At 43.6% G+C, this 14,418-nt stretch overlaps 1 protein-coding gene across 1 annotated transcript in view; it reads left to right on the top strand.

Moving 5' to 3' along the window:
* dnah9 (dynein, axonemal, heavy chain 9) overlaps nucleotides 1-14,418 on the top strand; it is a 563,627-nt gene that overhangs the window by 951 nt on the left and 548,258 nt on the right. The window contains exon 2 of the mRNA XM_078570706.1: nucleotides 13,912-14,105. Within this exon, the coding sequence (XP_078426832.1) occupies nucleotides 13,912-14,105 (194 nt within the window). The remainder of the gene's footprint in view (nucleotides 1-13,911; nucleotides 14,106-14,418) is intronic.

The following is a 14,418-nucleotide window of genomic DNA, read 5'->3' as shown; positions in this document are numbered from 1 at the left end:
GCACTTTGTTATTAGTACGCTGAGCCAGAAGATGTCTAAAAAGGACATGGATTTCAATTGGGCCATGACCCTATTGATTTAAAATTTGCTACGTCTGACTATTTCCACACTGGAGTTAGGTTTTTAAATAATTCCCCACAATTTACAACATGAACATGAATTTAGTTCACTTGGTATTTAGTAGGGGAAAACAGAAACACGTAAGAGTGTGAAAATTTTGTTCAGTAGAGCATTACTGAAAAGTGCAGAAATAAAACTAAAGTTAAACAAAATCACCTGAAGCAACTTGTACCCTTACTCACGAAGATATTATTTAGTGCAGCATCATGTCCACTGGTTTATGACTGAATAGCTTAGATTTTGTTTTTATTAAGTAGGGTTGAAGGGGGTGCACCAGGATTTTGGTTCCACATTTCGATCTCCCACAAATAGAACCAGTGGAGTTTCTGGTAATTCTGCCACATTTTACTTCACAGGCGATTTGGTGATTCTTAAGCAGTGATTTGGGGGCGTCATTCAAAGAATCTGTTCGTCTCCTGTAAACACATGGCACTTGTCTCCTTGTTGTTGAATACTTTGAGCTGTTGTTGCTATGGATTTCAGTTCACCTCAACCTCAGCCTAAATCTGTATTCAGTTTGATGGGAGGCTCTAAATCAATATTCAACTACATTAGAACTGAAGACAAAAAAAAAATAGTGTCAATGCAGATTTAGATTTTTATACCTAACAAATCAGTTCTTGTGGCTCTATGACTACATCACAAAATAAAATATATTCCATTGAGGAGTGGCTTTCTGTCATATGTTAACTCAGTGTCCTAGGGTGTGAGAGATGAATGATTAACAAGATCTTCCACTCCTGGATATTGTCCAGTGATCCCTGTTGTAAAGCAGAAGTATTGAAAGTTGATTGAAAACATTTTTAAGCTTGTCTAGGATACCGTCAAAAGTCGAATATTGCTTTCCAGGCTCCCACATGCAGATTATTTACTTGATTATGGCACCAGGGGATTGCCTGTAGGTATGGAACTTCCACCAGCAAACGTTTTCAGGAGAGAAAGAGAGAGAGAGGAAGGAAGTTCAGAAGGAGAGACACTTTGCAATCACCCCAAGTAGTTTAGATCAAGCAAAACCCGGGTTCAATTTCACCTTCCTCTCTTGTTCACTTGGCTGTTCTGGAGAGAAGTAAAGGTGCTAAATAGTCAGCTACTGAAATGTGGAGAAGAAAATTAGCTCGACTTCTTTATCCTGATTGCTCTAAAATATCCTCAATTGAAAGTCGACCAGTTGGTTTGCTGCTGGCACTCAAGTTTCAGTCCAACATCAGTAATGTTTTTCTGATCAGGACACCAAGGGACATCTAGTGTCTGGTGAAGTATGATTGCTCAATTAGTTAATATCTTCAGAGGAGAGCAAAAAAAGAGGGCGGCTTTTCATTTGATTTTGTTGCATGGTAAATGTATATCTGAAGGGAGGTCTGTTTGACCATTCTCAGTCTTGTGCAACGTTGCAGTAATGTCCGGGCATCAGCTCCATCATCTGCTGCTGCTTTTTAAATCTAATTTAAAAGTTTTTAATAAAATCAACACTCAAATCTAAAAATGCCCAATATATGGCACTGCTCTGCAGTTCGGACATTTTTGAGTGTACCAATATGGCAAATGTAAGCTGAACCCTTAAGAATATCTCTTCCAAAAATCAATCGCCCGCACAAAATCACTACGTACAATTACGACTGTGTGTATTCACAGTTGAAAGAGTGCACCAGAATTTTGAGGATTGTATTTCACATTTCTATTCATTCAAAATTAGAACCAATAGTTTCTGGTAACTAATTCTGTCAAATTCAACTTTTATTACGTGATTTGGGGATTTTAACTGGTGTTTTGCTGGGTGTAATTCAAGCATTCTGTTTATTTTCCCTTAAACGAGATGAAACTTTGTAACTGAAGGAAAAGATGACAAAAAGGATGTTATTTCTCCAATAGTTTGAGTATTTGGTGGTATAATGAAGTATCTAACCATGGAGTAATACAGTAATACAGGTTTGATTTCTCACACTCTGTTGACATCCAATCTTGGGAATGATTCAGAAATCAGCCCTCCTGCAGGCAGATGGAATTTGGAAAAGTTGTTGCTTCTGGCCGACTCTACATTCTCTTGGTGACTGGCTGTAGAGTGACATTGATCACAAATTTCTGACTGTAGGACATATATAGCCCAGTGTTATCTGTGCTAGCAGAAAGAGACAGGGGATATAGAAAGCTGAGGAACATGTTAACATTTCTGCTCTGATAGAGATCAATTCCCCATTCTTTGATTTGCCTCGATAATATGCTGTAGAAGTTTCTTCAGTGAACATGTTCCAGCTGTATCAAGTTTATTTCTTGCACCTCTGAGATAAATGTACTATTTAAAATTTACTTTTTACAATCTGAAAATCAATTTCACTGGGGGGAGGAAGGAAGAAACTGAACATACTTATTAAATGTTGGGTGACCATTATTCACAAGCTTGAAAAACTTTACAAATAGCCTCACCAATGTGGATGATTTATGATGTCCTTTTTGACACGAGTGAGTGAAGCTACACAATGTGCTGAAATTAGTGATCAATTTTTGTCCTTTGCTTTATGTTCCATAACTTGATGCAGGTTGTGACACGGTAAACATTTGCAATCAATGTTGTGATCTTCATTGGCAGTTGCAAGAGAAAGCTAAATGATATATGCTCTCTCTCTGACAATTTTCTTTCTATCAATGCTATTCCTTTGCATTCTGTTCCCCCCTCCCTGCCTGCTCACTGCACAAGGTTTACTGCAATATTATTCAACTCATTCTTTCCTGGGACCTCAAAATGATGGAGTTCCTTTTCTCTATATGAGTCCATTCCTCCTACATGCTTTTTAAAACTCTTAAACACAGTGTTATTCTATTTTAACTCTTCCACCTATCTTCAGAAAAAGAAGCCAGCGATGAGGGCACATGACATTTTATTGTGGATCAATGAATGGATCATGAATAAAGTCATGACAATCCATTCATAGAAACATAAAAACTTAGAAAATAGAAGTAGGAATAGGTCATTCAGCCCTTCGAGCCTGTTCCGCCATTCAACGCAATCATGGCTGATCCTCTAACTCTATGCCATACTCCCACTCTCTCTCCATACCCCTTGACTCCTTTAGAGTCTAGAAATCTATCTATTTCCTTCTTAAATATATTCAGTGACTTGGCCTCTACAGCCTCCTGTGATAGAGAATTCCACAGGTTCATCACCCTCTGAGTGAAGTTCCTCCTCATCTCCATCCTAATTGGCCTACCCCGTATCCTGAGACTGTGACCCCTTGTTCTGGACCCCCCCAACCAGAGGAAACATCATCCCTGCATCCACTCTGTCCAGCCCTGTCAGAATTTTATATGTTTCAGTGAGATCCCCTCTCATTCTTCTAAACTCCAGTGAATACAGACCTAGTCAGCCCAATCTCTCCTCATACAACAATCTTGCCATCCCACGGAAACTGTCATTGCAGATCCTCAGGTCATTATAGAAACAGTCTGGTGAACTTTTGCTGCACTCCCTCAATGGCAAGTATGGCAAATATTCTTTCATGTGGAAATACTCTTCTTCCAACAAATTTAAATTGCTTGGCACGAATATTATTGATGATCCAATCTTCCCAGTATTTTTAAAATTTTCACTTGATGTCGATCCCACTGCGTCATCATGCATCAACATTTGTTGGCGCATCATCATTTGTTCTGCTTGCATACCCCAACTAAGAGTTATCTTTTGTATTTGTTTGCTTTAACCTTCTTTCATATCGTATTTTTGCAGGATTTCTAAGCCTATGGATCCCACATTTGTCGAGAATGGATTTCAAAGTGATCCATTTTTACCTTCACCTTATTGGTTCATCTTCCGCCCAAAGGCAGAACCATGCAATTAAGCAGATATAATGACATTTGCACATAACCAGAGTTTAGGAACATAGCACTTAGGGCCAGGAGTAGGCCCTTCAGCCCTTTGAGCCTGCTTTTTACTTGAGTTTTACTAGCAAAGAGATACTCTTTATTCTCCAGTTCTTCTTCAAATTGTAGAAATAATAGCTACTACCTCCTTGATATCTTGAGTTAACTTTTTGACTCCTGACTGTGTAATTAAATTCCATTAAAATGAAAATATGGCTGTTTCTATAATGACGTGAGGATCTGCAATGATAGTTTTATGCCTGAGATATCAGTTGAATATCTACCCTTTTCACATTCAACATCAGTGGTCTTTTGCACTAAAGAGCATGACACTTTCCTATGAGTTCATCTACGATCAGCCATGTCCTTATTGAATGGTAGAGCAGGCTCGAGGGGCCAATTGGCCTACTCCTTTTCCTTATGTCCTGGGTCTCTAAATTTAAGAAAAACATTTCTGTACAGGGGAAAAAAAGAAAAAAAAACAAACTTGCATTTACACAATACTTTTCATGACCACTGGACATCTCAAAGTGCTTTAGACTCCAGTGTAGTCACTGTTGTAATGTAGGAAATGTGGCAGCCAATTTACACTCAGCAAACTCCCACAAACCCCAATTTGATAATTAACAGATAATCTGTTTTTTGTGATGTTGATTGAGGGATAAATATTGACCGGGCCACACAGGTTAACCCTGCTGAGGCTCTTTGAATTAGTATCATGGGATCTTGTACAGCCACCAGAGCAGGCAGATGGGGCCTCAATTTAACATCTTAACCGAAAGCCAGCACCTCCAACATGGTAGCGCTCCCTCAGTACTGCACTAAAATGTCAACCTTCATTTTTGTGATCAAGCCCTGGACTGGAACTTGACCCTAAACCTTGCTATTCGAGGCAAGTGTGCTCCATGACTGACTCACTATTATGTATTACTATATCCATGTAGTCTGTGTAGTATTAGCTGATGTCAGATGAGGGAGTGTGGGTTGAAAGGATACAATCGGTCAGTCACTGGACTACGGTCGCACAGGTCCAATTACGCAGCAAGCCCTAAAAACAAGAGGATGTCAGGTGAGGATGGGAATTGGCTCATTTGTGATGCCTTCATGGCAGGATAGCATTGTGGCACTTCCAGCCCAGTCTTGCACAAACAGAAGTGTCACTCTCCTGAGGTTCTGAAGGGCTGCCCTAACCTGTACAACTGTCCCCATGAGAGTGAGGCACTACTTCCAGGCCAGGGGCAAGGAAAGGAGAGAATGTTGGGCAGAAGAAGAAGAAAAAAGTTTGAGCCTGTAAAATTTATCATTAGAAATAAAATGTTGCATATTAAGCCTCAATATCGCTAGATTTTAAAATAAATTTATCAACATTGTCTATGCCTCTATATGAACAGCCTCCATAACAATTCCTGACTCCACTCCTGCGTCAGCTTAGCTGCTGCTGAAACCCTCATCCACACCTTTGTTACCGCTAGACCTGATTACTCTAATTCACTCCTCACTGGCCTCCCAACATCAACCCTCCCTAAACATGAGGTCAAAACCCTGCTGCCTGTGTCCTAAATTGTGCCAAGTCTCATTCACCCCATCACCTCCGTGCTCACTGACCTACCTTGGCTCCCGGTTAAGCCATGTCCCAATTTTAAAATTCTCATCCATCCTTGTTTTCAAATCCTTCCATAGCCTTGTCCCTCCGTATCTCTGTGATCTACTCCAGCCCTGCAAACCTCTGAGATACCTGCACTCCTCTAATTCTGGCCCCTTGAACATTGCTGGTTTTAACTGCTTCAACATAGATGGCCGTGCCTTTAGCTGCCTGGGCCCTATGCCCTGGAATTCGCACCCTCTCTCTGCCTCTCTTTCCTCCTCTTTGACATTCCTCAAAACCCGCTTCTTCAACCAAGCTTTTAATCATTTGCCCTAGCATCTCCTTATGCGGCCCAGCGTCATATTTTGTTTTATAATGTGGTCATTATGTTATATATACAAACCGGGAGATCCAAGATGGCTCCTGTGTTGACAGCTCTAGATGGGGATCTCCTTACTATGTCCATTCATCGGTGGCCACCTGCTACCATCCATTAACTCTTTCTATCTCTGAGCCCTCACTTCTGCTTTGTAAGTTCCCCTGATTCTAACTGTGTTCATTTTAACATAAGCTTCAAGTTAACTGCTAGTTTAAACAGCCTCTCTGATGGTTCAAAGCCCATCACCTGACCTACCTGGTGAGCTCTGTTAAAGTTCCGGAAAGACTTAGCTGCTGATTTTCTCTCTCGTCTGGCTTCAAATTGCTGGACTGCACTGCACATCTAGACCACATTTCTGTATATACATTGGGAAAAAGTAAGACAGTGTGTCTGTCCAGAAACTGCTGCTGTTATTCTGATTTCTTCTTTCCTGATCTGCAGCTGGCGGGAAAACTTAGACCTACATCATCTTTCACACTTGGCTTCAAATTCCTGGACTCCTCTTGACATTAAGAAGACGTTTCCTGCCATTCCAACCGTCCTGGGTTTTTCAGGACTGTCCTGTATTTGAGGCCGCTGTCCCATCTCCTGGGTTGTCTGTCCCATAAATTAGACCTTTAAATTTCACAAATGCACAATACTCACCTGTGCTCATCAAATGTGCACTCCTCCCGATTGCCCACTCTGACAGGCCTGACAGCATTCACACCCTCCCCCCTTCTCTCTCCCCCCACCCCACCCCCCAACCTGCAGTCATGTAGTTTTCCATGCCAAAGTTTCCCTTAATTTTCTCCCTGAGAGTTGGTCACCCAGACCATAAGACCTAAATTTTGACTCTCTCTTGCTGATCTTCTGCAACATTTAAAGTATCTGGGGACAGTCTACTGCCCTTCCCCCACCACTGAGAGACATCAGCCTCCTACTGAGATAAAAACAAAAAGCTAAAAGCTACTGCGGATGCTGGAAATCCAAAACGAAACAAAAACAGAATTACCTGGAAAAACTCAGCAAGTCTGGCAGCATCGGCGGAGAAGAAATCAGTTAACGTTTCGAGCCTTCATGGCCCTTCGGCAGAACTGCAGCATAGTTTCAACAAGGGAGAAATATAAATTGGTTTAAGGTGGGTGGGGTGGGGGGGAAGAGACACATTGAGGGTGTGGTGTGAGCAGATAATCAAAAGATGTCACAGACAAAAGGGTCAAAGAGGTGTTGAAGGTGGTGGTCTTTGTCTGAGAAAAGTGCTAATTAAGAATGGAAAACAGGATATTCAAAGTACAGCTCTAGTGGGGGTGGGGTGGAAAGACTAAAGGTTTTAGTTTTAGATTTAAAAATAATGGAAATAGGTGGGGAAAGAAGAATCTATATAAATTATTGAAAAAAAAGCGGGTGGGGGGGGGAAAAGAAACGGGGTGGGGATGGGGGGAGGGGGAGTTTAAGATCTAAAGTTGTTGAATTCAATATTCAGCCCAGAGGGCTGTAAAGTGCCTAGTCAGAAGATGAGGTGCTGTTCCTCCAGTTTGCGTTGGGCTTCACTGGAACAATGCAGCAAGCCAAGGACGGACATGTTGGCAAGAGAACAGGGTGGAGTGTTAAAATGGCAAGCGACAGGGAGGTTTGGGTCTTTCTTGCCCCTACTGAGCCTGTGTCTGGCCACTGGTTTGACTGGTTTTTCAGCTTCAGTCTATTCCTGGCCACAGGTCCCATATGCATTTGCATTCGATCGTGCACAATCTGTGTTAGTGTCTCACAGCAGAGCCTCCTTTTCAGTTACCTTGGAATTCCCTTGCCATTGGAGACCATGTGGTAGTTGGCATTGTGGTAGCTGTGTCTTCAGTCACAGGCACTCCTTACTTCTTATAGAGAGATATTATCCATTTAGTTTCTAAGGCTAACCAACTCCATTGGCAATTATTACTAAATGTCAAAAAAGGTGGAAGTAACTTAGAGCAGTTCAATTTTAATAGATTGAGGGAATGATCATAAACTTGTATGGAAATAAATTTTGAGGATAGTGTGAATCAAAAACAGAAATGTTTATAAATACAGAAGTTAGCGCCTATAAAGGGAAAAGAAAATAAATACCCCACATTAAAAAAAACTCACGCACAAGTGTCTTCCACTCATCGAAATGAAGTTTGGGACCTGGAGTGTCAGGACCCTCATGAACCATCCCAACAAGGCAGGCCTGAGCACTGCACTGCCATGTCGGCTTGGGGATTCAGGTGCCTTGACACCTACATTGCAGCTCGAAGCGAGTCACATATAGGAGAAGGCCAGCTGAAGGAACAAGGCAATGGGCACGTTTTTCTGGAGGGGCCTTCCAGAAGAGGAATCACGCCTCCATGGAGTGGGCTTCACCATAAAAAAAATAAACTTTTCTGACAACTCAGCTCCTCCCCCTGTGGGGTAAGCGAGTGCCTCATGTCTGCCCAGCTTGCCCTAACAAGGAATCAACATGCCACTGCCATCAGTGTATATGCCCCTACACTTGAGGCAATAGACAAGGCCCAGGTGGGATTCTACACTGACCTTGAGCAATCCATAGCACAAGTCCCAACAGTTGATAAACTGATCCTCCTCGGAGATTTCAATACTAGAGTCGCAAAGGAAGTGAATTCCTGGAAGGGTGTGATTGGCAAGAAAGGAGTAGGGAAAGCAAACTCCAACAGGCTCCTCCTCCTAACGAAATGTCCAGGACCTGACCTTGTCATAACCAACACCCTGTTCCACCAGTGAGACAAGGACAAGAGTCATAGCAACACCCGCGGCCCAAACACTGACATTAGCTCAACTACGTCTCTCTCGAGCAAGGGATCACAGAATGTCCACATCAGCCGTGCAATGACAAGCCCTGATGACTGCTTGACCGATCATACTGCCTTTTCCGATCCGCCATCATCATTGGTCTGACCCCCAGACAGTGGAGGCGACAGAATACAGCAAGAAAATTAACACTTCCCAGTCAGTGTCTCACTGCTAACCCCTCAATCTCCAGCCACCAGGAGCTACACTGTTGCCCCTAATGCTTGGTTGACTCTATAGTCCACGATAACATGCACCTGTTAAGAGGTCCTTGGTCTTGCCCACAGGAAACATGACTGGTTTGATGAAAACAACCAAGAGATACAGGACCTAATCGAGCATAAGCGCAAAGTTTTCATTGACTGGAATCTCCACCACTGCTCGAGAAAAGCAGCAGGCAGGCAGCTGAAGGTAGTGGTACAGCATAAAAACAAATAGTGGGTGGAAGGAGGGCAGGAGATCCAACAGGTCATGGACACCAACTTCATGCGTAGTTTCTTTAGCGCTGCCAAGACCATCTATGTCCCAAGCACCCAAGGGCCAACCCTGCTGTGAGCCAAGCATGGAGGGGAGCTCATCAAGGACAGGAAGGGAGCTCTCTCACTGGAGAGAACGTTTGGAAGAACTCCTCAATCGCAACTCTGTTTTTAACTTGATCCTCAAATCCGTTCCTCAATACCCCGTCCGGCTTGGTCTCGGCACTGTCCCAATCCAGAGCGAAGTTGAAAAAGCCACCCAGCAGCTGAAAAACAGCAAAGCCCCTGGTGCAGTTGGAATCCTTGCTGAAATTCTGAAACTCATTGGAGAAACCCTCCTGGTACGACTGCACAACCTCATATCCCTCATCTGGGCAGGGATCGCAGGGGCACTGTGATTGTGACTGCATTCAAGTCTGATTGCGGTAATTACAGAGGAGTCCCCCTGCTGTCTGCCTCAAGGGAGATCACTGCAAGGATCTTTCTCAACTGCCTCCTCCCAGTGGCCAAGGAACTCCTTCCAGAGTCGTAAAGGGGTTTTCGCCCATCGAGAGGCACCATGGACATGATCTTCATTGCACGGCAAATTGAAGAAAAGTGCGAAGAACAGAACAGCCACTGTACATGGCCTTTTTTGACCTCACAAAAACATTTGACTCTGTCAGCCGCAAAGGCTTATGCAGTATCCGCCCCAAATTTGTCTTCCCTCAGAAATTTGTCACCATCCTCCGCCTACTCCACAATGACACACAGGCCATGATCCTCATCGATGGATCCACCATAAACCCTATCTCAGTGAAACTGGGGTCAATCAAGGCTGTGTCATTGCACCAACTCCCTTCTCCATTTTCCTCACTGCAATACTGTACCTCACCTCCAGCAAGTTACCCACAGGCATGGAGATAATCTACAGAACAGACAGGAAACTGTCCAGCCCATGGTACCTTCGATCCAAACCCAAATCCACTCCAACCTCAGTCATAAAGCTTCAGTGTGCAGATGATGCTTGTGTGCGTATTCACTTAGAAACTGAATTCCAGGTCTCTGAAGCATATGAGAAAATGGGCCTTTCACTGAACACCTGGAAAACTAAGATCCTCTTCCGATCAGCTCTCACAGATCCTGTAAAATATGGACTATTTTCTGTAACTTGGGAGCCCCCTGTCATTGACGGCAGACATAGATGACAAAATTCATCATCGCCTCCAATGTGGCAGCTTAGCTTTCGGCTGACTAAGGAAAAGAGTACTTGAGGACTTGGATCACAGAGCCGGGACAGAGGCCATAGTTTACCGGGCAGTAGTGATCCCCATGCTCCTATATGCTTTGCAGTCTTGGACAACCCACAGCAGGCACCTCAAAGCACTGGAGAAGCACCACCAGTGGTGCCTTTGCAAGATCCTCCAAAGCCAGTGGGAGGAAAGGCGGTTCAACAGCAGTGACCTCTCCCAAACCAACTTGCCCAGCATTGAGGTACTAATCGCTTAAAACCAGCTCTGCTGGGTGGGACATGTCATTTGTGTGACTTACACCAGACTTCCAAAGTGACTGCTCTACTCAGAGCTTGGTCACGGCAGAAGATACCGAGGAGGACAGCGGAAACACTTTGGGGATGTCCTCAAAGCATCCCTGAAGAGGTCAAACATACCCGCCCACTTTGGTTTGTGACAGACCAAAATGGAGAAGGGTCATTCGGAAAGGCACCAAACACATCGAGAGACTTCGGGAACGTGCAGAGGTGAAGTCCAGGCATCGGAGGGTCCGACAAACCTCCAAACAACCCCATCTACTGAACTCTCCAAGCACCGCCTGCCCTGCATGTGGCAGAATCTGCAGATCGTACCTTGGATTTATCAGCCATCTGAGAACCCATCGAACCGGAGTGGAAGCCTCACTCTTGAGGGACTGCCACATAAGGAAGAAGGATATGAATTCAAGTTGCTGTTGTTGTTGGGAGAGTTTAAAACCAGCCAAAGAACTGGATAGCTGCCAGTTTACTTAGAGTTTTGTTGCTTGGTAAATTATGTACTAAGAGGGCATAACCCTTAACTCCGTACTTGATAAGGAACAAGGGATTTCTTGAACGCAGGAGTAAGGCTCAATTATGAATTGTATAGAGTGGGCTGCTTAGTGACAGGCTATACAATGTGACCAGAATGACTATCGGTACGCATGTTCCTTACAACAAAAGGCTTGGTTACCTCTGTTTCCTGTTGCTAAGCAAATTCTTTCACAGATACTGCCTCTTTGCAGCAATCATCACAACAGGGTCAAAGACTTTGGCTGCAGTTAGCACAACACTAGAGGTCTGAGACTGTGGAGTGCAAAGCGCGAGCATCAAATCTAAAGTAATATTGTGGCTCTGAATCAAACTCTACCAATTAGGAGAATTTTCTTCTTAAGGGCAAAGTACTATAGACTTTCCCATTTCCTGAGACAGAACAAATTGGGAGCCATTTCCTGCTCTGCACTCTGTCCACCTCATGTTCCCAGCATAAAGGCAAAATACTGCGGATGCTGGAAATCTGAAACAAAAACAAAAGATGCTGGAAAAACTCAGCAGGCCTGACAGCATCTGTGGAGAGAAAGACAGAGTTAACGTTTTGAGTCTGCATGACTCTTCTTCAGGGCTAAAGGGTCATACGGACTCGAAACGTTAACTCTGTCTTTCTCTCCACAGATGCTGTCAGACCTGCTGAGTTTTGCCAGCATTTTTTGTTTTTGTTCCTGTTCCCATCGCCTGCTGTTGCAGGGATTCATCGCTGCAATGGGCAGGAAAGCTTGCAAATATTTTGAAAAATTTGTGAAACTTTTGGGAGGATTCCTGCACACTGCAGGATTCATTTTCCTGCAGCGGAGCTAAGCAGAGTAGAGGTGGGGGGGGGGACAAAAGAACCAGGGGGGACTGTGGGGAGAGAAGAGTGCCCCCATGAAATGGGGGAAGGATGAAGAGTCCAGGGTGAGATAGGAGCTGAGGAAGGAAAAGGAGAGTCCCATGGGGAGCCTGGGGGAGTGACAAGTGTAGAGACTGCCTTTGAATTATTGTGATAGCCGTATGAATGATTTTAAAGCAACTCATAATTTACCATAGCATTGCCCATTGTTGTTTGATTAATATAATTTTGCTTTGTAGAAGATTGCAGATATCAATTATGTTTTATTTGGACATTGAATCTTTTCCTACGGTAATATTTTACATAACAGAGAAAAGTCAGCGATTGATAATCAACTGTTGATATTTCTAAATGTTGAAGATGATTCAAGGTGATGGTCATTTCTGTCCCCCTTTCTTGCTCACTTCCTTGTCACTAATATCCCCCCCTTTAATTATTTGATGCTCCTGAGGTTTACCTTTTCTACTTCTTCCCCTCGTGTTGCCAAAATTCCTGCTTTTATTTTGTGTGTTAAAAGTTAATTAAATGAAACCACTGTTTAATTTAAAGATAACATCAGTCAGTAGCAGGAGGCACAAGCAGACTTCAGACCTCGGTTGGAGGTGGGTAAAAGCAGCCAGCAAAGGAATGAGGGTCACAATTAAATAGACCCCCCCAGAGAACTGGGAGCCAACTATGGCAACACAACCCCGGAAACACTGACGTGAACCAGCGAATGAAAACGGTAACAGGTATGAGGCTGGAGCGGGTTAGCAAACTTCAGGGCCAGGGCCATGGGATAGGAGTAGGACCGGAGACACAGGGCAGTGGGAATATCACAGATATTCTTTCAAAATAGATTAAACATGTGTTAGCTATTATTGAATACAGCCAATACAATCATCCGTCTATATCTTCTTAGCCATATCTGTTAGACAAACCGAGGTGTTTTATCTACTGGTGGATTGAGAAGCTCTTTAGCTTCATCTGGTTGGAACTGCTGGTGGGACAGGAACTTGTGAAGACTCATTATTCAGCGTTAATGGGAAATCCTATCAAAGTAACACCTACCAGCACAAGGGAGAATCAGAATAGCCAACCGTTGACATTTTAAAGTTGCAGATCCCAATTGGAAATCTTCTCTATGGAACACATGGCCCATGTGCTGCTTTATTAATACAGATAAGAATCAGGTTTCTCCAATTATTCTGAAAGAAATTAGAAAGGATCCACTGAATATTTGCAACTCTTCCACTGTGCACGCGATGGCATGTTAGACACACCTGTAGTTCAGGTTTTCATCGATCCACTTTACTTTCAGTGCATCTGTGCCCCACAGACCTATATTGTGTCAGGTTTTGTGAAATAGTTGGTCACCTTTTGCAAGATTCCTGGATTTTCTGCTTGTACCAAGATGGTGCAGTTCCATTTTGATTTACTCTCCGCTGTTAGTGGGAATTCCAGGTCTCGAGAATAATCAGGAATTCCCATTTGTAGCACTTGGATGGAGCAGCTCAGAGCTAGAGCCAGCACACGTTGTACGGAACATCCCGAGGAGGTATAGCGCCTCTGTGAATTGAGAGAGGGTGGAGTGTTTGGAGCAGGAGATAATTGTTGCTGTGAACTGGATTGGGGAAGTTAGGGGAGAAAGTGTCTCTTCTGAAAGGCAATGGAGTGACTGCTGGTTTAAGTGAAGCGATAATCTGATTGTTAAATATGAACAGTTCAAATGTACATTAGCCCTGTTTGGTATTTGGTGATATGGCATAAGAGGCTGATTTACACGACTCTGAATTGACCAGTCCTATCTGTCATTCTCCCTAGGTGGTTGTGCCGGTTTTAACCAACAGCAGGAATCACAACAGTTGGCCGCAAGTTGTGTCCCAGGATGTCATGCGGCATGTCCACAGCCTGAAGAGCAATGTCTTTGTAGCCGTAGGTCAAGTGAAAGGCAAGACTCTGTTGCCTTTGCCAGTTGGAGCAGAGAGAGCTGCAGCTTTGTATAAGTTGGGAAAAAAGTAAGAGCCATTTTTTAAAAACTTCTCTTTCTGAAGAAGAGCAAGTGTCTCTTAGGCATTTTTCTTAGTTTCCCAATCAAAACATCCACTGGGTTCCATTTCCCCGGCCTCTCCCAATGCTGATTGGAAACTATGGAGGTGCATGATAGCAACCCTTGGGTGACTCCCTCCTCTTCTCATTGGGGAAGCGTTGCCCAGTCTGCTTATTCTGACCTGGCTGTTAGTGCAATCTCAACATTTTCGACAAGTGGGTCACCTGGGCACATTATGTCACTTCATTGGAAAATAAAATCAGGCGGGCATTGAGACCCCC

The sequence above is a fragment of the Cetorhinus maximus genome, chromosome 24, assembly GCF_964194155.1.
Source record: "Cetorhinus maximus chromosome 24, sCetMax3.hap1.1, whole genome shotgun sequence".
Lineage (NCBI taxonomy): Eukaryota > Metazoa > Chordata > Chondrichthyes > Lamniformes > Cetorhinidae > Cetorhinus > Cetorhinus maximus.
This window is presented reverse-complemented; position numbering and strand designations above follow the sequence as displayed.